The following is a 25,952-nucleotide window of genomic DNA, read 5'->3' as shown; positions in this document are numbered from 1 at the left end:
GACCCGCGTGGCGCAGGCGCTGCTCTGGGCTCTCCGGCTCGGCCGCGCCAGCGCCATAAATCCTGCAGACAGCCTCCTTTTTCCTTCCTGGGCAGCTCGGAGTTTATTTTCGTTTTTTTTTCCCAGCTCAGACCAAGTCGCTGCATCTCCTGCACTTGGGACGTGACAGCACCGTGCACGTCCCCGTCCCCAGGCTCCCCCATCCCCCCGGAGAGCCGTGCTCGACAGAGCAGCCGGACCCTTCAGGACTGTCAGCGGATGATTAATGACCAACAACCCTGAAACTGCCCCGATTGCTAGTTTGGGTGTTGTTTGACCCGGTGCTTAATGAGTTCAGACATATTTCTGCAAGCGGCTTCATGCGGGGCAGCTGGGCAGTCTCATGGAGCCCGGCGGGGCGGGGGCACGCGTGTGTCCCCCACCCAAACTGCCCTGTGCTCTTGCTGCTCTTGAGCGTCGTTGCTTGGGGTGCACGACGTGGGGGACCACAGCAAACTAATGCAAGACAGCCCTAAACTAAACTCTGGCTGCTGTGGCGTGGGCCAGGCAGGGATGCCGCGTCCCAGGGAGGGATGCTGGGTCCCAGGGAGGGATGCCGGGTCCATGGCAGGGATGCCGGGTCCATGGCAGGGATGCTGCTTCCCAGGGAGAGATGCTGGATTTGGGGTGACAAACACCAGGACAAAGCACAGGAGCCGGCCCCTGGGCTCCCCCCATCCCACCTCCTCCATGGGGCTCGCGGGGAAGCTCCTTTCGGGGGGTCAGCGCCCGGCCGGGCTTTTGACCGACAGCCACATTCCTTTGTCCTGATTTTATTCGTTAGCAGCGTTTGGCCTGGACACAGAGACAGCTAATGAGGGACTGAGTTTATTGCAGTTTGATTTTTCTGTTAAAACAATACAATAAAATAAATGCACTTGGAAATCTGGTACGTGTTTGTACATAGTAGATTTATGGCTCTGGAGGCTTCCAGGGAGACGCAGCCTTTCATTCCCTTCCTTATTGGAACAGATCATATTGCAGAGTTTAAAGGGCTCTGGAGTTGTGATTTATTTGAAGGGAGAAACTAGGGAAATCCAACTATCTGTTCCCTGGCTCAGATCATCCAGTAACTCCCCGGCCAACAGGACGGATCTGCACCTCCTCCACAGCTTTTTCTTTTTTTTTTTTTTTTTTTTTCCCCTCCTGTCGCTTACATTATCCCACTCTAAATATATCACCGAGACAGGGCTGACTCCTGACCTGGGCTTCAGCACCTCGCCGAGGCTTCCCCAGCCCTTCCCGGAATCCCACAAATAAATCACCCTCCTGGAGCCCTTTCCGAGCTCCTCCGCGCCACTCACAGGACGGGACCTGCGCGGGGCCGACCGCTGCCTTGATCCAGAGCAGAGATCAAGGCAGAGATCTTGGTTTTATCTCCGGGACTGGGTGATAAATCCACGCCACCAGTTCCTTCCGAGGGAGGCTGTTCCCCACCGGGCAGAGGAGAGCACAGCAGCTTGGATCCAGGTCAGGATTTGTGCCTGAAAGCCTTTTTCATGCATTTTCTAACCCGCAGGCCCAGCCTTGTTCCTGTGGCTCGGCCGGACCTGCCAACGGGGGGATGATGCTGCGGCTCCTGCATCCGAGCGGGACCGTGCTCCAGGCTGAGGCTGCCATGGCCGCTCCCCTCCCACCCTCACGGAGAAACCCGGGTTTCACCCCTCTCTGAGGTTTCCTGCACCCCGGGGATGAAGCACCTCGACGGCTGTTGCGACGACAAGTGGAGCATCACCACGATGGCGCGACACTCGGTGCTGCCGTGATGCGCCCCAGTGCCATCCCAGTGGTTCCCAATCAGCAGGAACAGGGTGAGACTGTTCCCCCCAGCCCAAAACTTCCTCTAAAGCGTTTGGTGTTTGCAGGCAGGAACTCTCAGGGTTTTGGTGCAAAACTCCTCCTGCTTCTCCCTGGTCCCAGGTACCTCTAGGACATTTGGGAATGACCAGTTTAGGTCCCGCCAGCAGCACTCATCCTTCCCTGTGCCGCATCGGGAGGCCCACGGGGGGAGATTTCCCTTCGCCGCCGCTGTGACCATCTCGGCTGTGGGGCAGATGAAGAAAGGGAAGGAGGTTTCCAACCTGGGGGGACCCAGCTCTGGCGGCTGCTCTGCTCCTCCCACCCCCAGCTCCATCTCAGCATCTCCAGCCCGTGTTTTTCATGGGGTGTTTTCTCCCCCTGCGCACAGACGGGCTCTGTTTGCCATTAGCTTCCCCTCCTCTGCCCTAGGAGCTGATCCGAGTGCTAATTCTCACGCGTGTTTGGGGTAAATCTACTTTCTTTCCCGGGATGAATTGTGGTTTCCAAGCGCCATTAATCATTTCCCTTTAGAAAACAGCGTCGGGGGGGCGAAGGGGGGGTGGGAGTGGGGTGGAAACATTGCTCCTTTCTTTACTGGGAGGATGACCTGGCGCGCTGGCACCCGGCCATGGGGCTGGCGTCTGCAGGATGACATGGAGCGCGGAGCGAAGCCTCGGGGTGAGCTCCCCTCCGCTCTGCTGGGACGGCGGCGTTGGCTCCCACTGGGACCCTCCTCCCCGAGGACGAAGCCCCCCGTCCCTGAGGTTAGGGGCGAGCAAGAGGATGGAGGATGGAGAGGAGGATGCGGCCGAAATGCCGTGTGTTTTAACCCTTTCCCGAAAGCCTCTTCCCAGAGGGGTTCTGCCGGGAGCCTGTTTGCACCATGAGATGTGTCATGGCGATGGCAGAAATGCCGACCCTGTTCTCTGTGTGCCCCTCAAAATGCCCGGGACATGAAATCGGGACCCTCTGGTTATCGCCCGCCGGCGGGGCGCGGGTGGGCAGGGAGTCGAAGGAAACCTCTCCTGCCCCGACCGCGGCGAGGGTAAAGAGGTGCAGCGAGCACATGTGAGCGGTTTCCTCCTCTCCAGCTCAGGACTGTCAGAGGATGATTAATGGCCAACGCCGCAGAACCGCCTTGATTGCCAAGTGCTGTATTGTTAGCACTGACATGTAACGAGCCCGGACATACTTTAACACAATTCTGCACCGTAATCTGCAAATAACGTTCGATAGACTTAATTTGTTAAGTATTTCCCCCCTCACAGTTCCTCTCCCCACCTCCTTTCCCTTTCAAAGCCATGTCAGGGGCCCGGCCCAGCGCCCCGCAGCCCCCCAGCGCCGCTGCAGCCCCAGCTCTCGCCGGGGATTTCCCTTGCCGGGCTCGGCTGCTCCTTTGGGTTTTGGCTGGGTTTGGGTTTCGCTCTTCTCTCCAACCAAACCAAAAAAAATCAACTTTTTACGCATCTTCAACCCTGTGCAAATTCAGTCCCCCACTGCACTTTGGTGGGAGCTGCAATAGTTACCGGTAATTTGGGAGTTCTGACAGATGACTTTGGGGCTCCCCAGGCCAATAAACAGGTCACCGCGCCAGCCAGCACCCGGGTGAGGGGCGCCGTGCACCCAGAGCGGCTCCCGGCTCCTGGGTAAGAGCCACGGTGGAGCCACGGTGAGTTCCAGCAGCACCGACTGCTCACGGAGCACAGCTCATCCTCCAGGCACTTTACAAACTTCATATTAAATAGTTATTAGGCATCACGGTTAGCGAAGCACCGGGTTTGCCTTTTAGAGCAACTTCCCCAGGAGTGCCAGAGCGGCCGAGCCTGGGGAGGAGAGCGGGGCCGTGCCAGAGGGGGCTGGGAGCACCAATGGGTGGGGATGGGGATGGGATGGAGATGGGATGGGGATGGAAACAGGGATGGGGATGGGGATGGGGATGGGGATGGGGATGGGGATGGGGATGGGGATGGGGACGAGATGGGGATGGGAACGAGATGGGGATGGGAACACAGATGGGATGGGATGGGGATGGGAACAGGGATGGGGTGGAAATGGGGACGAGAGTAGGAATGGGCATGGGGATTGAGACAGAGATGGGGACGGAGACGGGAATAGGGATGCAGACAGGACTGGCAAGCAAGAGCTTTCCACCCCACCGCTCCGGCTGCGCATGGAGGTAACCTTAAACGCTGAAGCAGGAACCGTGGGGACAGAGTTTTTCCACCCCTATTCACAACTGTCAGGCAGTGATTAATGGCCAACAGGCTCGAAATTGCCTTTATTGCCAGCCCAGCATTGTTACTTGTGACAGCTAATGAGGTTAGACAGACTTTTACACAGCGCTTTACACCAGTCCTGGCGGAGCAGCCCTGGGGGGTTCGGTGCCCCGGGCGGGGGGACACCCCGCTCCCCAGCGGTGACCAAGCCCGGGCACGTCCCGGGGGGACTGCCCACCCCGCCAGCCCCAGGTCCGTCCCCCATGGAGCCGGGGAACGGCAGCGGGCAGGCTGGGACGGTGGCGTTAACGAGAGTGCTCCGAGACCATCCAACTTGTCTCAATTAACTTCGCAGTAAAACCCACGAGATATTTTTATATGGGCTCCACTGCAGCGGGGCGGGGAGGAACGGGGCAGGGATGAAAAAGTTTTCAAGTGCCGGAGAGAAGTGGGTGTAATAAACCATTTGTTCATATAAAAAAGCCTGTGCTGTTAAAATCCAGAGAGCTGCAGCACAGACACCACTGAATGTTCCTGGCCCCAGGTCCAGAAGTAATGATTTTCTTGGCCTTTTTTTTTTTTTTCAGGATTATTACAAATAATATTTACCTTTGTGCTAGTTCACATCTTGATGCTGTTAAACACGTGGCCGCAGCTGGTTTCCCATTCAGGGTAATGATATAGCGCCGATGTTATGAAGCAAAACCTCGCCTGTGAGCCAGAACACCCCACATTTAAAAATCTATTACTTTTCAATATTATATGAATGTATTTTGCTTCAGCTCAGAGCAATTTCCTAGTTTACCCTTATTAAACTGAGAGGGGGCTGAGCAGAGGTTCTTGATTTATGAAACACATACTAGATTCATTAAAACCTTTAAAGATTTAATACATTTTATCAAGGCCTTAAATCTGGGCAAGTGTTTAAAAAAAAAACCTAATACAGGGTGTATTTCATCTCTGGTGCCCTTTTGCGCTTATTTAAGAGCTGTAAAATTTGGATTGACAAATATCGCGGATATTTCATTCCTTATTTCTAAACGGCGCTGAATCCTCCTGACAGGTTTGTTATATATAACCCTCGGAGATCTATCAAGTGTAAAGATCAAATTATTCTCCTTTATTGACATTTTACTCCTCTCTCACATGTTTTTTAAGTCCCCTTCAACAATTACAGAGGTGGAAGATTTAATATGTTTTTGCCCGGCCTGTCACTTTTCCCGTTATTGCCCCTCCATCTGCCCAAACAAGGGCCCAACGGGGACCGGGGGGGTCCGTCCTGGGGGGGCGCGGGGCCGTCTCGGGGCCCACGGGGGCCATGGGGGGCCAGCGCTGGCTCCCATGCGCGAGCCGGAGGTCAGTGCAGGGGGGAACCGTCTGCGAGTGCCTCCCCGGGCTCCAGACCGGTCGAGGCCCCCCGCCACGCCGCCATCCCGCTCTCCCCCCTCCCTCGCAGTAGGGTTCTGGGGGTACAGAGGGGTGTGCAGCCCCCCTCCGGCCCGGAAGGGGTGGGGGGAGAGGCGGCGGCGGGTCTCGAACCCGCGGACTCGCGTCTGCCGCGGCTCCATCGCCCCCTGGCGGGGCGCCGCGGCGGCGGGAAGGGGCGGTCGCGTTGTGATGACGTCAGGGCGGCGCCGGGCCGGGCCGCGCCGCCCGGGAAAGCCGCCGCCGCCGCCGAGCGCCGGGCATGGCCCAGCTGGGCGCCATCGCGGCGCTCTCCCTCAGCTTCCTCGCCGCCGCCTTCCTCTCGGCCATCCACAAGATCGAGGAGGGGCACATCGGCGTCTATTACCGGTGAGGCGGGCCCCGCGGCCTCCCCCGCCCCGGCGGGCCCCGCGCAGGCCGCCTCTCACGGCCTTCTCTTTCCTTCCGCAGCGGCGGGGCGTTGCTGACCTCCACCAGCGGGCCCGGGTTCCACCTCATGCTGCCCTTCATCACGTCCTACAAGTCAGTGCAGGTGCTGCTGGGCCGCTGCCTGCCGGGAACGGGGGCCCTGCCGCGGGGGTGGGTCGGGCTCCGCGGGTCTCCCGCCGCCCCCGGCTCGGCGGAGGCGCGGGGTGGCGGGTTGAGAGCCGCTGTGGTAAACGCCGGGGTTGGGTCGTGAGGTCGGGCTGGCCCGGGGTGCGGGGGGTCGTTCCGTGCCCGGTACTGGGGGAGAGGCGGCTGTCGGGACCGTCCCGCCGAGCTTTGCACCGGGGACCGGGCGGGGCAGGTTGGGCTCTCGCTTTTAGTGGTTTCCCCGAGAGGTGTAAAGGGCAGATGTGGGCAGAAACCTGCGGCTGGCTGGTCTGTATGCTGACAAGCACGTAGGATTTGTGCCTGTCCCTTAAGCTTCTTTTCTTAAATCTCTCTTCAGACCACGCTGCAGACAGATGAGGTGAAAAATGTTCCCTGTGGTACCAGGTGAGATGTTCAGCTCGGCTATTACCCCCTGCAGTCCTTTGTTTCTGCTAGAAAGCTTTCGATTCTTTCCCTTTTTCCCCCACTGCTCGTTCCAGCATGGTTTAAAATGCGTATTTTTGTTTTCACGGATTGGATTTCCCACCACCCCTCCAGCTGAAATGGGTGAAAGGCTCCGTGATGCACTGCCCAAGCTGGTGAGCTCCACTGGGGTGGTCTACGTGCAGCCATCCTCAGGGGCTGCGCTGGGTTTTCCAAACCTGGGCCCACATTTCATGATCCAATTTGTGGAGACACGTGTAATTGAAACCGGGAGCCTGGTGCAAGGAGTTGGGGCAGTGGGGCTTTGCTGGAGTGCTGCAGCAGTGCTGCACGGCCGGGTGGACACCGTGCTCAGCCCACTAGAGGGGAGTATCCTCCGCTCAGAGCTGCGCGGCTCCATAGGCAGAGCACTCGGCCTCCGCAAACTTCCTTTTTTTGTGTCTTTTTCTTCTTTTTGCAGTGGAGGAGTGATGATTTATTTTGACAGAATTGAGGTGGTGAATTTCCTCATCCAGAGTGCAGGTGAGTTCTTCCCCTGTGACCCTGCAAATCCTGCCATCCAGGGTTGTTTGTGCTCCTGCTAGTGTGAGACGTGGTGAAGAGGTTGTGCGTGGCTGGGCTTTGATTTGGAGCTGGGGTGTAGCCTGAGTATGCCCCTGTGTACCTCGCAAAGCCCCGTACTTCCTGGACAGAAACTTTAAACCTGCTCTCCCAGATATTATTTCTTGCACGTACTTGTTCTAGAGTAGCTTAGGGAAGCTGCTAGTTGCTTCCCTAATACCCAAATGCCAGCCATCGCTTGTATTATTTGTATTCCTATGGCCTCACTGGGTTTTATGCTTCAGTGAAGAACTTCTGATGTGAATAACGAGGTGTGCAAGAGGTAGGGGAGACAGGGCGTCTGTGAGCAGAAGGCTGTCCCTGAGGTCCAAGGAGAATGACCTGTGTAGCCTTTTTTCCAAATTCTTTGATTTTTAACATCCCGTTGGTTACAGGTGTGGTACAACTGCCTAGCTCATCGGTGGCCTGCTTTGAGACCTCTGTTTTACGCCAACTGCAGGATGTCCTTCCCTCGTGCGTAGACCACACAGTCTGTATTGTGCAGCTCAGACACAACCCATGAGTATTTGCAGATAGAAGGCTGTTATTAGTTAGATGTTCTCTTTACAGAGCACGTGACAGAATATTGTTTAGGGTGTTGTGAAATACTAGCAATAAATAAAGCTCCCCTGAAAAAACTATTTGTTTGTGGTGCAGGCTTCTCTTCTGGGTGGCTTCCTCATTTCAGATTGGCACTGTGACTCTTGCTGCTGTGACTGAGCCGTAAGCTTTTCACTGCAAGTTCTCAGCCCAACCCAAGACACCCCTCTGGTTTCTCTTCTTCTTTTGTAGTGTATGACATAGTGAAGAACTACACCGCTGACTATGACAAAGCTCTCATCTTCAACAAGATTCACCATGAGCTGAACCAGTTCTGCAGTGTCCACACGCTGCAGGAGGTCTACATTGAGCTGTTCGGTGAGCTGCCCCTCTGACCTTTTTGCTGTTGGGTTGATGGCTTCTTGAGTGATGTTTCTAATGGTTATTTGCATGGATTGTTGGTGCAGAAGTCACTTGCCCCAACTGATACCTATTAACCCAGTGTCTGCTCTGTTTGGAATCAGGATTGTTGACCAGCTACTGTCATTTACTCCTTATTATCTTTTGGTGCTGAGTGCTTCAGTATGTTGTAACAAAAAAATCCCAAACCTGCCAGTAGTAGCAGAGGGCTTTAGGGGAGGGAGCAGTAATTCTGTGGTGTTATTTGTGTGTTTAGCAAATGTGACATGTTGAATCAGTCACAGGGTTTGCTAGTCAAGATGGAAAAGCCAGTCTTCTGCTCTTTGCTGTTACAAAAAGTATGAGCAAGCACTCCCCGGCCTATGGGTTTGATTAGCTTTGTGTCATGTGCCTTGCTGCAGTGCCCAGGCACTGTGAGTGAGTGCTGGAAAACAGGACTGCTTGGCAAGGGCCTGCTGACCTTCACTCCCTCGCTTCAGGCCGCTGGGAAATCGGGCAGCACAGGCGCTGGGAGAACACATTGCATGAGACTGTCTGAAGAAAAGTGGTGGTTTCTTGGTAGAAATAAGAGCAGTCACTGCCAGTGCTGAGTGTTTTGTTTATGGCTTTGGACTGACAAGAAATCCCTTCCAGTATTTCAGCACTACAGCAGTGCTGACTGCAGGCAAAGTGTTGCTGTGAATGGTTTTGGACCCCAAATGGACAGAATTTGTGCCTGAAAGAACACGGTGTTTGGAAACTCCTGTTCTCTTCAAGCTGGGCTTTCCAAGAAGCCTGGCTTTCTGCTTTCTGACGGGGCTCTGCACAAGATGCAGAACTGGGGCTCAGTTCCCCTCCAGTTCCTTTATGGGACTGCTGGCGGGTGTACTGGTTCTTTGCTGATGGAGTCTCCAGATGTCGGCAGCTGCTGACAACAGCTGCTTGAAATGGACTCAAAGCCACTGATTTGCACAGAAGGAACTTGTATAAACTCCCGTGTAACTCTTTGTTTGAGCTGAATGTTTTCTGGCTCAGGAGTTCTGCAACGGGGCACAGCCCATTTCGAGCAGACTTAGGTCATTCTCTGCCCCCACATCTGCAGGCAGGTGCAGGAAACTGATAACAGCTGTTTCCTAAACTCCTGGCTGAACTTCATTATGAGTGTGAGTTCCAGATAGCTAAAGCGGGACCAAAGCAAATAATCAAGGAGTGCGATGTGATCACTTTCAAGGCTATTACATTTTTATTTTCCCTTTGCACTTCTCAGCAGGCCCCAACTGGAAACACTGCTGTCCTTAGAGCTTTTCATTGAAGCAGGGCTTTGGTTTGTATTTCCTCTTGACATTTTTTAGCTATGCTGGAACTAACTGTTATCCATTGAGCCAAACAGACGTTACCGATGAATTTTTTGCAGCCTATTACAGTAACAGCCATTTTGCAGCCATTTCACATTTCTGTCTTTCCATTTTCTTTGTCTCCTGCCGGCACAGATGCAATTCCTGATCAGTCACGATTTAGCTGGACCATGTTACTTCAGGATCTAGTTGGGAAGATATTAATGCGGAAGTGGGTTAGAGTACGGATTCCTTATTGTAAAGATGCTACTTCTGGCCCAGAAAGATTCCAAACTGCAGGTTATGGGAAACTGGAAATAATTTCATTTTATGCCTGCCATGTTCCTGTGGTCTGTCCCAAGTGTTTGGCACCGGTCAGTGCTGCTTGACATGCTGAGAGATGGGAACCTGCCTTGGGGTCAGGGATGTTTTTTCTCAGCCCAGCACTTCTACATCAAACTTACACTTATACTTATTTTCCAGGAATAAGAAATCTGAGCCGTTCCAGCTAATTCTGTATGTGTTGACAGCAACCTGCCTTGTGGGGTTTTTAGTAACTTTTTTTTTTTTCCCACCAATCAGATCAGATTGATGAAAACCTTAAACTGGCCTTGCAGCAAGACCTAACTACAATGGCCCCTGGATTAATTATACAGGTAATCAGGATTCCACTTTGAGATGTCTAAGGTGCAGATCATAAGGAGGGGTAAGGGCTAAAAGGAAATAGGAAGCTGCAAAACTTTTTAGAAAATTGCTTTATAACACAGACTTCGTTTAACTTGAGGAATGAGAACAGTATCCTTTCTATCCCCTCTTAACTTTGATGTGTTGCGTTTCTCTTGGTGTTATTCTGGGTACCAGTTTAGCCAGGTTATAATCTCCTGTCACGTCAAGAGATCATTCAGTCCTACATTTGCTCTGTGGAGTTTGGATCTGGTCACAATTTCAGCAGCATGCGAAAGCTTTGTGTGGCAGAGCATGCCCTAAGTGTTAGCTGCCCGCCCCCCCCCGCAGCCTCAGGGACCATTTGGCTTTTGATTGTTGGCTGCTTGCCTATATTTTCTTCGGTCTCTCTTTCCAGGCAGTTCGAGTTACAAAGCCGAACATCCCTGAAACAATCCGGAGGAATTATGAGCTCATGTAAGTGCCTGAGACTTGCACCTTTGTGTTACCAAAAAGAATCGGTCATCCAGATTAATGTGTTTTCACAGCACGCAGTGATAGGAGTGCCCTCTGCCAGGCCTGCTCTCAGCCCCGTGCTGCCGTTCAGAAAGGGTCTGGTGAGGCTGCACCAGAGGAGCACGTGTCTGTCACTGTAAGTGGCAGGGGGGTCACTGCTGAGTTAGAAGGTATTTCTCCGTTTTGAACACTTGAACACAGAAATTATTTCCCCGGGGGCTCCCTCCTCTTGACACTGGTCCTATTTTAAAGAGGCCTCCCAGAGCGTGTGAGTGAGTGGCAGGTGGATAGATTCCACCACTAATCCTGTTGTTTGACTAGGATGGAGAAACTGTTGATTCAACAGGCTGAAGACTTGCAAAGCTTTGAAATAACTTTCTTTAATAACACTTGACATACTGATCCCTTTTCAATGCTCTGAGCCAGCTGCCTTCTCTTGCATTTGGTCACTCAGAAATGCTTATAGTCTCTGAGCGCTCTGCCAGCAGAGTCTGCGTAGGCCAGAATAAGATTCCTCTCATCCATTTTGCTTCCCTAGCGTTTCATATGACCTTTTGGGATTGTGGTAAGTCATGTGCGGTATGGTCATGATAGGCAGAATCCCAAATCAGCCTGTTATCTGTTGCCATAAATACAGCAGGTATGTGTTGAGAGAGACTTGTTCTTGACTCTAATCTCTCTTCCCTGATTGGGAGCAGGAGCAGAGTATTTTATTTATATACACATTTTCAAAACTTCTTAGCGTATGTACAAAACAGGAAGGTAGAAAAGGCTTTAGGAGGTAAAATGGACAGAGCCATTGGATTGAATGGAGGGTGATTTCAAAGCTGTGTACTTCCAAATAAAGAAGAATAACCGTCTGTGAGGGCAAGGCTTTTACAGGATTTTAATTTCTTACTTCGTTTAAGTAATTTCCTCTTTAACAGTAGCCAAAAAAACCTTATAGATGCGTATGGTCTGTGACCTGCCTCTTGTAAAAGGCTTTATGGCAGCCTGCAGAGAGTAGTGGGGAGTGTTTCACACTGACTTGACTGAAAAGTCTTCCTGCTATGGAGGGGAGGAAAAGACGCTTTGGTTTAGAGGAAAAAGCTCTGTGTGTGCAGGTACATGCCCTCACTTTCCTGATTGTTGCCTGCCCTAAAAACATGTTTGAAGGAGGACTGAGCCAACAGCTTGTCCTGGAGATGTAGTAGGCCACTTCAGTTAGCTTGTGTTTTGTAACTGGCTTCTTCTGTCTCACTAGGGAGAGTGAGAAGACAAAGCTGCTAATTGCAGCCCAGAAGCAGAAGGTGGTGGAGAAGGAAGCAGAGACAGAAAGGAAGAAAGCCCTTATCGGTCTGTATCTCTCTGCTTGAAGGCAGTAACTATAGAGGGTGTGGTGGGGTAGACAGCAAAAAGAACCCAGACATCGGGGAGGGATGCACCAGGTTCACTGTTCGGTGATCTCTCTGCTGCATCTGTTTGCTGCTGATCTGAAACCCTTACAGAGAAACTCAAAAGAGTGTTTCAGGTGGGTTCCAGCTTTGCCCACAAATGTAGACTGACACCTTCTGAGGGCTGAAAATTCTTCCCACAATTTGTTTCCACCAGAACGGGGTGGTGAGGACTTCTATGGGTGAAGTTGCTTCTGGCATTAGGAAGATTGCATGACGACAATGTGGATATGTTCTTTTTCATTTCAGAGGCAGAAAAAGTTGCACAAGTTGCCGAAATAACTTATGGACAGAAAGTGATGGAAAAGGAAACAGAGAAGCGAATTTCAGAGATTGAAGGTGAGTGGTGAGCTTTCCAATACGTAAGTGACTTGCGGTGAATTTTATCTAAAGATCCTGAAGCAGTTCACCACGAAGTTAAGTAGTTGTGTATTGACTGTGTTCTTCAATCCAAGCTGGAATTCACAGGGGTGAAGTTACTGGTCTGAAGTCTTTCATTTTAGCCTGTGTATGTGGTACCTTATGTAATGCGTTGCAGTTCTAAATAAATGCATCTGAATACTCGTATTCTCCTGACAATTTCACAGCCTGTTTTGCTGTGGAGTTTTCAGGGGGGGCAGATCGGTCAGGATGGCAGAAGTCAATCTTCATTGCCAAAGTATTCCGAATGCCTCCAGATTCTTAGGTGATTCCTCATATAACACAAGTGCAGGAAGTACAGTTGTCACAAGTACGGAGGAAAGGAAGGGAATGGCAGGCTGGTGTCTTCCTAAAACAAGTGGTGCCAGGTTTTGGATAATGACTGCAGACTCTTACAAAGAAGTGAAAGTGCCCTAAAATATTACTGTGCAGTCTTGTGGTGGCAGCCACATCTCTTGATTATCTGCAGTAGCTTAGAGTTGTGGAAGCTTTCTATCCTTTTCTTGCTTAGGATTCTTCTAGAACCTGTCTCTTTCTTGGGTGGAAGAAGAAGTACAGAAATTTAGCTTTAGGTTTTTGTGTAGTGTGAAATACTTAGCAAACAAAGCCTGGCTATTACACACTTTGCAACAGCAGGGGTCTGTTATGTAGCTTCCAACTCTTGAAGGTTGAGAGAAGGGGAGGGGGAGCTGCTTCTTTTGGAAATGATATTTTGCTGTAACCAATAAATCTGCAATCTCTGTTTAGCTTGCATCTTTGCTTTTTCATCCTCCTTTAGTGTTGCAGCTGACTGCTTTTAGGAACTAGGATTGACCAGAGGCAGGAATAGGAACGTTTCTTTGCAGGCTGTGCTTCTTGAAGCTCTCATTCTGAAGGTGATCCTTCTAGGAGGTTGTACTGTGAAGTTAAGACGATGTCTCCCGCCCGTCTGATAGAGTGCTTTGTCAAGGAGATTCCAGGACATGAAAAGGGGTCTGCGTTTCCAGCTCAGAGGGGCAAGGCCTGATTTTCAATTACATTCATTATAGGCCCTGTCAAGTTTTGCAGAAGGCCACTGAGGAGCCAATTAAGAGTTTTACAGTTCAGCAGCTTCTTATTAAGAAGCTCTTTGCAGAAATACAATGGTTTTTATTTCTTATAAATGTGTGTCACTGGGTGTCAGGCCTTCGGTTCAGCTCTGTGCTGGCAGAGGATTCCTGTCTCCCTCATTCTTTTGAGTGTCTCTGCCTGGGCCCGCTCTTTATAGCCAAAAGAGAGGAAGTTGTGGGCCAAACCACCCAATTCCTTACGTGATTTTTAAGTGCAGCAGCTCACAGCACTCCCTGCTAGTATAGGTAAACAAATGGTTTATCCAGCTGTGCAGCTCTCAAATCCAGACTGGCATGTATTACGATTGTGTGGCTCCCATTCATAGGAATGTCAAGAGATCACATCGAACCAGCCAGATGAAACTCAGCCTTAACTGAGGCCTGATATCACATCATTATCATTGGACAGATAAAAAGCCAGAAAGAAAAAAAGGAGTGTGATACAGAAAGGGGAATTATTTTTTTCCTTAAATGTCTTTGCTAGGAGTCAGGGAATTTCAGTATCCTGCAGGATTAGGCCCTTTACAAAATTGTTGATATTGCAGAGAAGCAGCTCTCCGATGTCTGTCCAAGGGGCAGAGCCTGTAAAGGTTAAAATCGCCTGCCTCTATGTGCCAGAATCTTAACCTCAATATCCCAGACAAAATCCCATCTGGGGAATTGCATTCACAGTCACAGACTTCATCTGTAGAGCAGTCTGCTGTGCTGTTCTTGGAGTCCTGTGCAAATGTCGTGGGTAAATACCGCTTTTTCAGTGGAACAGTTGCTGCGCTTTCAGCACGAGAGTTAGTGGCTGGCTAGAGAATAAAGAGTGTTCTCAGCCCGCGTGACAGGGGTAGTAATAAAAACCTTATGTTTATAAAATGCTTTGAGGTCTAGTTGCAGATGCAATTTACTTAATGCTATCATCCTGCAGCATTTTAGATGTAAATTGAGATGCCATTTCTGGATTTCCCATGTTGTTCCCTCTTTCCCCTTGTTTTATCCCATACAGTTTAGGTTGGGTACTGGCCACTGTAAAAAGTTTTCAGCTGCAAATGGTGCTTACATGGCTGGAAATAAAAATCTGGATATGCGATTGTGTGTTTTCTTCCAGATGCTGCGTTTCTTGCAAGAGAGAAGGCAAGAGCTGATGCTGAATGCTACACTGCTATGAAAGTAGCCGAGGCTAACAAGGTATTGTTATTTCCTTACGCTGTGCCTTGAAGCAGGGCTCCTTACATTAGGCTGTATAGAAATACTCAGCAAAAAAGCCATCTGTGATTATTGTTTGCTTGTTGTGTCTCATTGTTTAACTGAAGAAGCAAAACAAAGCCATCTCCTCTCAGAAAAGTTTTCACTGAGACTGAAACAATTAGATCCTTATTTGCAAATTCATTTTTTTCTCTGGACAGATAAATTTTTCAGGATATGTGAAATATCTGGTTATCTCTGGAGACAGCTCTGCTAGATGCTAATGGGGCCATGGCTCCCTCTGTAGATAGAGTATCAGTTTCAGTTGCCCTTTCACGCTGTGTTAATCAGAAATGTCGATTCATTCCAATCTGCAAGCTGGCGAGCAGTCAAAGCAGGGAGATCTCTAGAGTGACAGGCAAGCTTAGAGTAAACAAGTGCTCAGGTAAAGAACAAATGGAGCTGATCTTATACACCAAACTAATTATAATTAGCCTGGCAAAGCCTTGGTCCTGCAAAAAGGAGGAAAAAAAAAAAAAAAAACAAAACCACCCTAGAAACAGAGAAATTATATGGGTAGAACTGCCAGACTTGTTATTGCCTACATCACATTCCCAGGACATCCCACAGGAAGACTTTCTGTCTTGCAAGGGTCAGTGAGAATGGACAGAGGTCCGGGATGTTTGTGCACAAGTTCAGTCCCAGTTACTCTATCCTCTGTGTTATAATGTCATTATCCTGAACGAATGAGCTCTGGTCTCCGAAACAGCCTCGTCAATCTACTCTCTGGAAAAAAGCCAGTTGTATTTTTCTTTCCAGTAGCTTGCATTGCAAGGGCTTTCAGTGAGTTATGTGCTTTCGAGCATCTCCATCTCTGGTACATTTGGATTGAACGTTTCCCCAGCTGCTTCCATCACTTTCTCATTTTGCCATTTAGTCACTGGGATTTAGAGCTTCACTTAGACATACTGAAAGAGAACCTTCTTCTGGGCACTCCATCTTTTCAGCTGAAGAGAGAGGATGAGCATGCCTGCTAGTGTTGTGGAAAAGTAGATGCCTCATATGCTCATGGCAGAAATTTGCTTTTGACCGAATCCGAGCTGTTGGTGATGTTTTCTTTTTGTGCAGCTGAAGTTAACTCCTGAGTACTTGCAGCTGATGAAATACAAGGCTATTGCAGCAAACAGCAAGATCTATTTTGGCAAAGATATTCCAAACATGTTCATGGACTATGCGGGAAGCCAGACCAAATTTGCAGAGGGACTAGGAGAAGGAATCCAAGAAGAGGATGGGGCAGGAACCAGTGAGGACACAAAATTACTTCACAACGTCAACTGAAAAGAAAGATTTCTATTCATTTTGTATCAGAAGAAACATGAACTGGGAAGTTCATTTTTGTTTTCCCCCTTTCCTGTACTGAGAGAGATGAATCAGACTTAATCCTTTTAATCTTTTGTATGACAATTAGACACAAAGACTTTGGTATTTATGGGGTGTTTTTTCTTGTAACTGCTAAGCAGCCAGCTCCACGTATGTCCTCTAGACGCACCTCTCCCTGTTCTTGAACATATAGACCAAATTATTCTGGAGAGGCTAGCTAGACTATTTGTTCTGCAGCCAGCTTAGATGGGTACTTAATTTTTGGATTGAGGTTGTTTGTAGCAGTTGGAAGTAAAGAAATTTTGAGGTTTTGGAGGGAGGGCAATTGCTGCTACAACTTGGTTTGGGTTTTTTTTTTCTTGTTGGAAATTTCAAGTACTTTATTTCAAACCCCCTTTAAAAAAAGGTGCTACTTTCATACACTACACGTGTCTGCTTGAAGGCCTGGACCTTATCCAGATGGCACGTTACTGCCCGTTGTGCGGGGCGCTGGGACGATCTAACAGCCGGTGTGCATGCTGTGGGCCCATCCCAAGGGTGGGCTGGAGAAAATGCACGAAACTACTTTTGACTGAGGTCTGAGCCAATGTGTTTTGCCTTGGTAGGGCAGCTGAGACCACGCGCACAGTGAGTTACAGAAGTTCAGCTGAAATCCTGCAGGTTACCTAGTTACTTGGGGGGGGGCTAAGCCTTAGACCATGTGTCACGCAGGTAGTGGCCCAAACTGTTCATTTTCTGTAGCTTAACACTATTTTGTTTTCCATTTGTCGTATTTGGGGAGGGCAAAGGAGAGTGTGTTTTGAGGCCTTTGCCAGCAGTTTAGCTGCGAGGTGAGGAGTGTGGGCATGCTGATGCAGGCAGTGTCCTGCCAGTGGATAATTAGACTTGGTTTTCAGTGAAACCAGACTGCAAGCACGGTACTCGTCACAGTCGTCGTAGTTAGAAAAACTAGGGAGAAAAGAATTTTTGTCTCAGGGACCCTGACTTTGCAAAAGGCCTTGCTGGCAAGTAACTGCTTGAATGACTGGTCCCATGGTCATTAGAGTATGTTACCTGCTTCTGCAAGACCAACTGGATTTCAGTGTTTACAGTGTCTTACTAGAAAGAGGACATTCAGGTAAACTGAAATGAATGGAACCAAGTTACTGTTTTGGCTTCTTGTTTTTCTTTTCTGAATAGACCTCGTGAAAGGACGATTTCCTAATAGCAAAGGACACAAAACATCAAACTGAAAAGTCACAGAGCAAAGAAAAGAATCTCTGGACTGTCCAAAGATAAATTTTCCTTTTTTACTCAGAACAATGCTATATAATGTACCTTTCATTTCAGAAAGCTTCACATACCAGATGCAAAGAGGTAATAGGGTTTTGTTTTACATACATGCAAAACTTGAGGGGGTGTTAAAGACAAAAGTTCAGGCCTAGAGAGAACATTTTTTTTTTCTCTCCCTAATCCATCTGCCACTTGGCAGGAGAGCCTGTTTATTAATTGCTGTTATAATTTGCGGCCAACATACTAGTATGAGATGATGCCAGTGTAAGTGCTAACTTAGTTGTCAGAGACCAGCCTATTGCATTTACAATCTTGTGCCCTAAACGCTTGCTACCTACTCCATTTGGTTTTGCTCTTCAGTGTTTTAAATATGCATTAGTCTTTTTAATAAGGCAATCACACTAAGATAGAAATCTGATGAATTTCAGCTGCTGGTTTCAGTATTTTTACTCCAGTTTTCTTTTCCCTGTTAGGAGAGTGGCTAGTCATACTTGAAAATGCAGAGTAAAAGATAAACATCAGTTTCTGCTGGAGGAAAGTCCCATCTCCTGTGTGTTATCTTTGTATTTGTTGGAAAATAGGAGCTAAGGGAAGTTCCATCTCCAGACCTATGTACTACATTAGACAACACAGTGGTCAACAAATTGCATCAATAGGTAGGCAGCAATATTACTGATTTCTATAAATAGGTCTCTGCAGGAAGATTATGAACAGGGAGTAGCAGAAACTTAGGAATGAGGTAATAGTATCTAAACCTTTGAGGATGATCTCATTAGGGATTGTTCTGTGTTCATGTTAGAGATTTCCACTAGTAACTAAAACCTACTTTTTGCGCAAGTATTTTTCACTAACAAAAAGACCCAAATAAGCCAAAATGGTATTATAAAATATGTTTTTGTATGACTTCACGGTAAGACAGTACTTTGGAATAAATAGGTCTTTAATGATTTTTTAAATTGAAAGCATTACTGCTAAAGTATTCTTGTAATTTAGCTGAATTGTAATAAGAGTAAAAAAGCAAAAACAAAGTTGAAATCATACCAGTCTTCACAAGCCAAAATCCACTGTTGCGTTTTCATTCAGGTTTTTTGATTATATGTTTAATTTCCTTAATTTTCCAGAGTAGATCTGTCACTACAGGTAAATCTTTATTCCATTTATCTCTTTAACTGGCATTTTGTCCTAATTTCTGTAATCTGCAATGTTCAAATGAAGATCTTCATTTGAAAACCACTCTCTGTAACAAACACAATACAGGTTTGTGGCACTGCTGATACCTGAGAATTGCTGGCAGGAGCACAGTAATGCTTTACCAGTACAGTCTTTGATCTTCTGATGTATTGAATTAAAAGCCTTTTTATTTTGGTATTTGCTATGACAATAAAATGGCCTTCAATTTTAATATCCATCTTTTTTTTTTTTTCATGGATAACCTTTAACACAGTGTATAGATATCCTTGCAGGGGCAGGTTTACCAGAGGTCACACCAAGGCTGCTGCTGCTCCAGTGGGAGCGCCTGGAGCTGCAGATGGGTGCTGTGCTGGCAGGAACACGCCTGTCCTGCTGCACGGTGCCAGTTCTGCCTCCCCAGTGGGCAGGAGAGAGGAAAGTGGAGCTCTGGATGAAGAAGAGGGGCAGAGGTGTCCTTGTCAGCTGCCGCAAGCGTCTTTCAGCCCTGATTGGTGAAAAATACAGTGACGAGGCTTCAGTGGCAAATATCTAGGATTTGGTGAAGTTTGCAGAAAATCATTGTCATGTTTTACCAGACAAAGGGCAGGAACCTTCTGGCTATTTTTAAGCAGCTGTGTAAATACTGTCACTGCACAGAATATGGGGAGGGAGAGTTAAGTTCTGCGCATTAAGGCAAATATTTCAGTTAATGGGTTCCAGCTGGCAGTCTCCCATGCTTTCCGTCCGCCTTGCCGCGATGAAGGCTGGCGGTGTGTGTGGCCGCGGTGCGTGGCGGCGTCCCCCAGCTTGGTGGTGTCCCTCAGGCGCTGTCCACCGCCCTCACGGCTCCAACAGGGCCTGCGGCGTGAGCGGTGCCGCCTGCCTTAGTTTTTATGAAGTTTTTATTCTGAAATTTGCACCCTAGGGAGACTGCTCTTCACGCAGGTGGGAAGAATGTGATTTTTTGGGGGGTGGGTTGTGGATTTTCTTGTCCTTGCCCGAGGCTGGGGGCTGCTGGGTTTTCTCTCCAGTCGTGAGGGCCAAGGGTTGCTGCAGACGCCTTCCTCACAGCCGAGCGAAGGCAGGCAGCCCCAGCCAGGCCCCGCAGCCCAGCCTTTTCCTTCGGGCGCCCGTGGAGGCTGGCGACCGGCCCCAAGCGGCTCGGGGGTAGCGGCGGCCTGGCCTCCGCTCTGCCCTCCGCGGCGGCAACAGACCTTCCCAACATGGCGCCGCCGCCCTAGGTCCCGCCCCGCCTCTTCCATTGGTCGGCGGTGCGCGGCGGAGCGATCCCATTGGCCGCAGGGAGGAGCGACGCGCGCGTGCGCCTGTGTGCGTGTGTGGCGGAAGTCGGCGGGGCCGGCCGGGGATGTGGAGAGCGGGCATGGCTGCCGGGGACGGGCTGGGCCCGGCGCTGCGGGCCGTCACCGAGCAAGTGCAGCAGGCGGCAGCCCGGAGGCCGCAGGTGAGGGGCGGGGGAGGGCCGGGGTGGCGGCGGGGGGGAGTCCTTACCCCGCCGGGGTAGGCCCGCTCGCCGTGGGGGCAGGTCCTCCGTCACCATAGAGACAGCTCCCCCATCACCGTGGGGGGTGGGCCCACCGTGGAGGCGGGTGTCGGTTCCCCCCAGCGAAGGAGACAGGACCCCATCATCGTCCTCAGAGATAGGCCTCCCCGTGATTACAGCCAGCCCCCCAATAGGGATGGGACCCCATCACTGTGGAGGCCGCCCTGACCCCTTCCCATAGCAGCCCCTGGCTGCGGGGTGACCTGAGGTGGGGCTGGGGGGCCAGGCGGTGTGCTGCAGGACACTGGGGAGAGCGTGGGGCAGGTTGGAGCCTCCCCCGGGCGTCCCCCTCACCCATGGGTGCTTCTGCAGGGGCTCCCGGCCGTGCAGCCACGGCTGGTGGCTGTCAGCAAGACGAAGCCGGCAGAGATGGTGATCGACGCCTACAGCCACGGGCAGCGCAGCTTCGGGGAGAACTATGTGAGTTGGCTGGGCCCCACGCCGAAGGCAGGTACCAGGCAGCCCGGTGCATGGGGAGCGAGGTTTGGTTATAGCATCAGGCTCCTGGCCTTGTATTTATGAGGTGCACATTGGTCCCAGGAACACTCGTTCCAGAGAGACAGTTCTCACAGTGCAGGCACATCTGGTGTGGTTTTAACAAGAGGTTGTCTTGAATTCTTCTAGGTTCAAGAGTTGCTAGAAAAGGCATCAGACTCCAGAGTAAGTACCCAGTTCCTTACATATTCTCTCTCCTTGTATAGCTGTGTCCTGAGAGCTGTTCAGCAAAAGTCTTGGTTTTTGTTAGGGATTTGGCGATGGAGACTGTTTGATCCTTGTCGTTTCAGGTGAACGGTGGGGTTATTCTTAACTCTTTGCCTCTGCCCCATTCCCCCTCCTTGCCTTGCTGGTTCCAGAGGATTCTGTGAATATGTGCGCTTTAGTCATAAAGTATTTGTCTGAACAGTGCTTTACCTTTTGTGCTTTCTGGTGTAGGAGGTGCACAGCCCTCATTAAAAAAAAAAAAAGGCAGTAACACTCAGTTTGGGGAAAATATAATTTTATGACTGCTCAGTTACAAAAGAGCTTTGCCTTCCCTATTCACCGTGTAATGCTCTGCAGCCACAGCCCTGTTCCTCTCCAGACTGTGAAGCAATCTCAGTACATACCATGAGCACTGCCTGAACTGTGTCTTTCAGGGTAAACAAAAAAAGATTTGGTATCTGGTATTTTGTTTGTGGGCAAACTAAGACTTAAGTACTGTGTGGGGGAAAAGGGAACGGTCATTCAAGCCTAACTGTTCCTCTCTGCTTGCAGATTCTTTCATCTTGTCCGGAGATTAAGTGGCATTTTATTGGCCATCTGCAGAAAAATAACGTCAACAAGTTGATTGGTAAACCCTTTTTAATTTTACGTGCGGTGACCCTGCAATAGTGGGCAATAGTCTTCCAATGTTCAAATAATAACAACCTCATGTACGTTAACTCATTGGTGCCTGTCTCTGAGTGAGCTGAGCTGTAGGTACAAAAATTTCTGTGCCAGCAGAATTGCCCTCAGCCTGTGTTTTCTCCCCAGCTGTCCCTAACCTGTTCATGTTGGAAACAGTGGATTCAGTGAAATTGGCAGACAGAGTCAACAGCTCGTGGCAGAAAAAAGGGTCATCTCAGAAGCTGAAGGTCATGGTGCAAGTTAACACGAGTGGAGAAGACAGTAAGTGGCCTTTTCTGATGGTATACAGGTTGGTCCTGCTGACTTGATGGAAACAACCTGAATGGGGTGGGTTGGTTTGTGCTCTTAAGGAGTTTCTCTAAGCTCAGATGAAACATGCTCATCTGTTGGCTTCTGCCTGGCTGTGGGAAGAGGAGGTCTCTGGCAGAACTTGGCACAAATCTCCCTGCTTCTTGCCAGGTAAGCATGGCCTTCCTCCCGGAGACACCACGGCTGCTGTGGAGCACGTCATCAACAAGTGTCCAAGCCTGGAATTTGTGGGACTGATGACGATCGGCAGCATCGGGCATGACCTTAGTAAGGGGCCAAATCCTGACTTTCAGGTAAGATCTTCTTGAGGAAAATGTGAACTGTTGTCTGGCTTCCCATTACAGACTGTCTGTGCCAGCCAAAGCAGCACGCAGTCAAGCTGTGAGTCTGACTGTAGATTGTCAATAGAAAGACCTTGTTCAGAGTAGTACAGACGTCTGAAGTATCAGTATTAATGCAGGTGTTAGGCTCGTTTCTGCAGAGGCCAGGTGCCTGTATGTATTCAGTCCCATCCCTTCTCTGAAGCTGTAGCCAGGACATTGGCAGGGGCACCTTGCGCAGCAATTATTGTTCTGGATCCTCTGGCACTGCTTTCAGAGGTGGTTTCCGTCAGCCTTCCTTTGCGCACTGTGTGCACAGGGCTGCATCAGGCAGAGGAACGGGGTCTGCGTTCCTTGTCTGTCACGCTGGTGTGATAATTGGATGTCTTCAGGAGATGTGTAGACTTGTAAGTACGTGTGTTGTCAGTAACGTAGCCTGTAATGGGAAATCTTCAGGCACTGTTACAGTGCCGCAGAGCAAGTGGGAAGGGTGGGAATTGCACGTTCTGTGGGAAGGAGACTTCAAAGAAAGGCAGAAATCGTGATCTGTAAACCCCTGAAACTGAGGTGGCATGGCTGTCAAGTGTGTGATCCTCTTTTCTTTCCTCTTCCCTTCTAGATGCTGCTATCTTTGCGGCAGGAAGTGTGTGAAAAGCTGAATCTTCCCATTGAGAAGGTGGAGCTGAGCATGGGCATGTCCACAGACTTCCAGCACGCAGTAAGTCTGGTTTCCTTCTGCCACCCTTTCTCTCAGGAACCGAACGTACCAGCACCAGCAGTAGGCACCCCAACGTCCAGCCCAGGCGTCATCCAAACAGGCCTCTTAGGCCTCCCCTTGGATGGCGATACCGATGGTGCTGTTCCGTGAAAAACAGCTCTCCTGGTCCTGGGATAGAGTTCTGGGGATCAAACCAGACCCTAGCTGTAGCTGCGGATGTTGGGTATGCGGGGAGGTGTCCTTCTGTGACATGGCGAGCATCGAGGTTGGTTACGGGCTGCGTTGGCAGGTGTGGGTGGCAACCCGGCCCTGAACTCCTTTCTGTCTCTTCATAGATAGAGGTTGGATCCACAAACGTCAGGATTGGAAGCACTATTTTTGGAGAGCGAGATTATTCCAACAAAGCAGTTGGTGGCAAGGCCCCTGCTGAAGCTAAAAGCGAAACGGAGACCTTGACAGTGCAGGGTCATTAGGTGGAGAAAAAAAAAAAAAGCGGCCTCGACAGAGGACAGATGATGGGAGACCTCACTATGCATTCTTACCTCCCTCTGTGTCGGCACCTGATCGTGATGGTGAGAGGGAATTCCTCGTCACAGAACAGAGGCCAGAAACGCCTCATAATTTGTTGTGATTATAGAGTACCATAGAAACTGGAAATTTTTATAACCAAAAAACAATAAGAAAATTTATGGTTGAAAGTGACTGTGGTATCTTGGCTCCTTCAGGGTCATTAAGAACAGTGACTTTTGGATAACTAGGTTGAACAAACTAAATATTTGTCAGGATGGAGTTGCTAATGAGCAAGATGTATCTGCAGCAGCAGTGTCAGTGATTATGCTTTCACTGAGGACTAAATTCTTCATTAAATAAGTTATAATCTTGCCAGAGACCTATAAATGTTTCCCCAAATAAAAGTTTTGCACATGATCACTGCTGAGGGATGGTTACGTAGAAACTGTGATAGAGACGTACTGTGACACTGGAGACACTAATCCATTTAAACAGGACGACTAACAAGCACACGAGGATGGATAAGGAGCGCAGTTGCCAGCATGAGTTCATGGTGTAATGTTTTGGATGCAGATCACAAGTGTGGGAGTGTCTTTTCGGCCCAAGTTTATATTTGTCTTTTTCAGGCTGACACTGCTAACTTTCCCCATTGGTTCCATGTCTGTTCAGATCGTCTGGGATGCTCTCAACCTTCCCGTCCCCTCTTGTGAAGTGTTGTTGGGAGTTATTTTCATTCTGCACAGTAGTTCTTGACGCTGTAAGTTCTTTTTGGTCAGAATGGGGCTTTTCTGCAAGGTCCTTGGTCTACCATCAGCTTGCTGTTGCTTTCCAAGGCAAGTCGCTTGACCGTTTGGTGCCCCCGCCACCCCGTCCACGTCTGTATGAGGATTGTAATACTTGCTTGTCTCACAGGGCAGCAGGGAGGTTTCCTAGAGGCCCTTTGGGAAGAGTACTTCAGAAAATAAGGTATTACTGTTCCACTGTGTTCTAGGTTCCCGAAAAAAAAATCCAGTCGCCACTGACAGAGCTTCTGGGCCATGTCTTAATATCTTAAGCGCTGGTCTAGCCTTCGCTTCTCCTGGAAGAGGGAAATGACCCTTTCACTGCAGTAACTGTTTCGTTCAGATGTGAGCAGAAGCTCCAGCATTATGTCACGTGCTCTTTGCCCAACGGTACCTACGACAAGTCTCTCTGGTAACCTGTGTCACAACTACATTTTTGGGCTTTTGTGTGCTGCTAAGAGGAGGAGACATCGGTTGCCAGCAGAAACATCCCTCCCAGGCTTTTCTCTGTGTGCGTGTGGTTAAATCTAGCTGTCGGTTTTACTCTCTGACTATAAATGCTGAATGTAATTGAAAAGAATCAACTCTAACACCAACCTGTCATAGCTACATGGTTTAGAAGCAACATGCAGTCTGAGCTGCCCTCCTCGGCACTGCACCATGTGTTGTTTCATAGTCTATTAATAAAAAGTGGTGAATTTTAATACCATCTGTGCCAACTATAAAGCTATTAAAGATGTTATTTTTATGTTCCAGCGTTGTGAATAAATGCCCTGAGTTGTCGTTGAAGCTATTTCCCTAACCTGGAGCTGCTGTTGAGCGAGACTTGCTTCTCCCGGGATGGAGGGAGGAGGGTGGTTTGAAAGACAGCTGAAACAGAGCTGGCAAAGAAAGCGAAGCTTTCTTTGATCAGAAGGGGAAAAAAAATAGCTGCTGAGTTGGGCGAGATGTCAGATGGTATGAGCTGTTTCTGGAGAAGCCCTCTGGGTGGCACTGCTCCCCAGGTCCGGGGCAGCGCTCCTGCTCCACCGAAGGAGAGACAACGGCTCCTCCTCGGCCGCTGGCGGACAGGTACGGATCAATAACGAGCCTCAAAAATAACTGTATTTCCCATCTGATGGTTAAAGTGAAACCCTTCCTCTTCCACCTCTCCCTTCCCAGAATCTCAGCGACGCTCACTGACCACAGATCTCGTGTTTGCAATTTTCACAACCTTAAAAGCCTTTCGTTTATTTTACAGAGCAGAGTCAGGACACCCCTTCTCTCTGATTCCAGCCTGCAGAGACTGCTGCTGTCCCTGCAGCGTTTGTTTGCTACTGGTGAAATGTTGGCTGGAGCTCTCCATAGCAAACCAGGAACGAAAGTGGTTGGCTACCTGCGCTTACGGAGCTAGCCCAGCCCTGAGACAGGTGGTTCTGAGCCCAAAGGGGTGGTCGGGGACCCTCTGCTCTGCTCACTGCTCGCTGACAGCTCTTTCCCACCAGCCAGCAGCTCCAAAACCGGCTGTGCTGCTGCAGTTCTTCCTGTCCGAGCACAGAACAGCGGGGCGGGTTTATGCTGAGAGTTGTCTTGCGTTGTGGCTCGCCTACCCTCTTGCTTTTCTTCTCTCAGGCATTTTGTGCTTATTTCCCGAGTTGAAACTGGACACGAGGCAAACTTAATGAAGTAGTAAATGGTGTAAACTGGGAGGTGAGTGTGCAGGGGTGGCCGTGGGGCAGGGCAAGGCTTGTCCTGGCTTCCGTGTGCCCTGGAGCTCTCTGGCTCGGCACGGTGATATTTAGGGAGCAGACTGGCTCATGAAAGCGTGTGGTCTTCTGGTTTTCTGCTCTGCCTGCGTACTGCCTGCTAAAACGCTTAGGGCTCCCTCAGCTTTGATGGTGG

At 49.7% G+C, this 25,952-nt stretch overlaps 2 protein-coding genes across 2 annotated transcripts; both read left to right on the top strand.

The window, feature by feature from the left end:
• Positions 1–5,694: 5,694 nt before the first annotated feature.
• ERLIN2 (ER lipid raft associated 2) lies at positions 5,695–18,711 on the top strand. The gene is made up of 11 exons (XM_082495779.1): positions 5,695–5,849; positions 5,931–6,012; positions 6,412–6,458; positions 6,958–7,019; positions 7,890–8,015; positions 9,953–10,026; positions 10,452–10,510; positions 11,793–11,884; positions 12,232–12,321; positions 14,587–14,666; positions 15,792–18,711. The coding sequence occupies exons 1-11, from the start codon at positions 5,743–5,745 to the stop codon at positions 15,999–16,001; spliced, it is 1,029 nt and encodes a 342-aa protein (XP_082351905.1). The 5' UTR covers positions 5,695–5,742; the 3' UTR covers positions 16,002–18,711.
• A 1,092-nt stretch (positions 18,712–19,803) lies between these two features.
• PLPBP (pyridoxal phosphate binding protein) lies at positions 19,804–24,826 on the top strand. Its single transcript, XM_082495714.1, has 8 exons — positions 19,804–19,947; positions 20,359–20,466; positions 20,671–20,706; positions 21,301–21,376; positions 21,559–21,693; positions 21,892–22,034; positions 22,681–22,779; positions 23,115–24,826. Exons 1-8 carry the CDS (start codon positions 19,852–19,854, stop codon positions 23,250–23,252), a joined length of 831 nt encoding a protein of 276 aa, XP_082351840.1. The 5' UTR covers positions 19,804–19,851; the 3' UTR covers positions 23,253–24,826.
• The last annotated feature ends 1,126 nt before the right edge of the window (positions 24,827–25,952 follow it).

Source organism: Vanellus vanellus (genome assembly GCF_965231255.1).
Source record: "Vanellus vanellus genome assembly, chromosome: 26".
Classification (NCBI taxonomy): domain Eukaryota; kingdom Metazoa; phylum Chordata; class Aves; order Charadriiformes; family Charadriidae; genus Vanellus; species Vanellus vanellus.
Note: the sequence above shows the minus strand (reverse complement) of the source record. Positions and strands in the feature narration are given on the sequence as shown.

Excerpts from the sequence above, each read along its gene's own strand:
- ERLIN2 (XM_082495779.1), top strand. The coding sequence starts at position 5,743 with ATGGCCCAGCTGGGCGCCATCGCGGCGCTCTCCCTCAGCTTCCTCGCC. Across the intron at positions 7,020-7,889 it reads TTTCCTCATCCAGAGTGCAG|TGTATGACATAGTGAAGAAC; the intron begins GTGAGTTCTTCC and ends CTTCTTTTGTAG. Across the intron at positions 8,016-9,952 it reads GGTCTACATTGAGCTGTTCG|ATCAGATTGATGAAAACCTT; the intron begins GTGAGCTGCCCC and ends CCCACCAATCAG.
- PLPBP (XM_082495714.1), top strand. The coding sequence starts at position 19,852 with ATGTGGAGAGCGGGCATGGCTGCCGGGGACGGGCTGGGCCCGGCGCTG. Across the intron at positions 21,377-21,558 it reads TAACGTCAACAAGTTGATTG|CTGTCCCTAACCTGTTCATG; the intron begins GTAAACCCTTTT and ends TTTTCTCCCCAG. Across the intron at positions 22,035-22,680 it reads GGCCAAATCCTGACTTTCAG|ATGCTGCTATCTTTGCGGCA; the intron begins GTAAGATCTTCT and ends CTTCCCTTCTAG.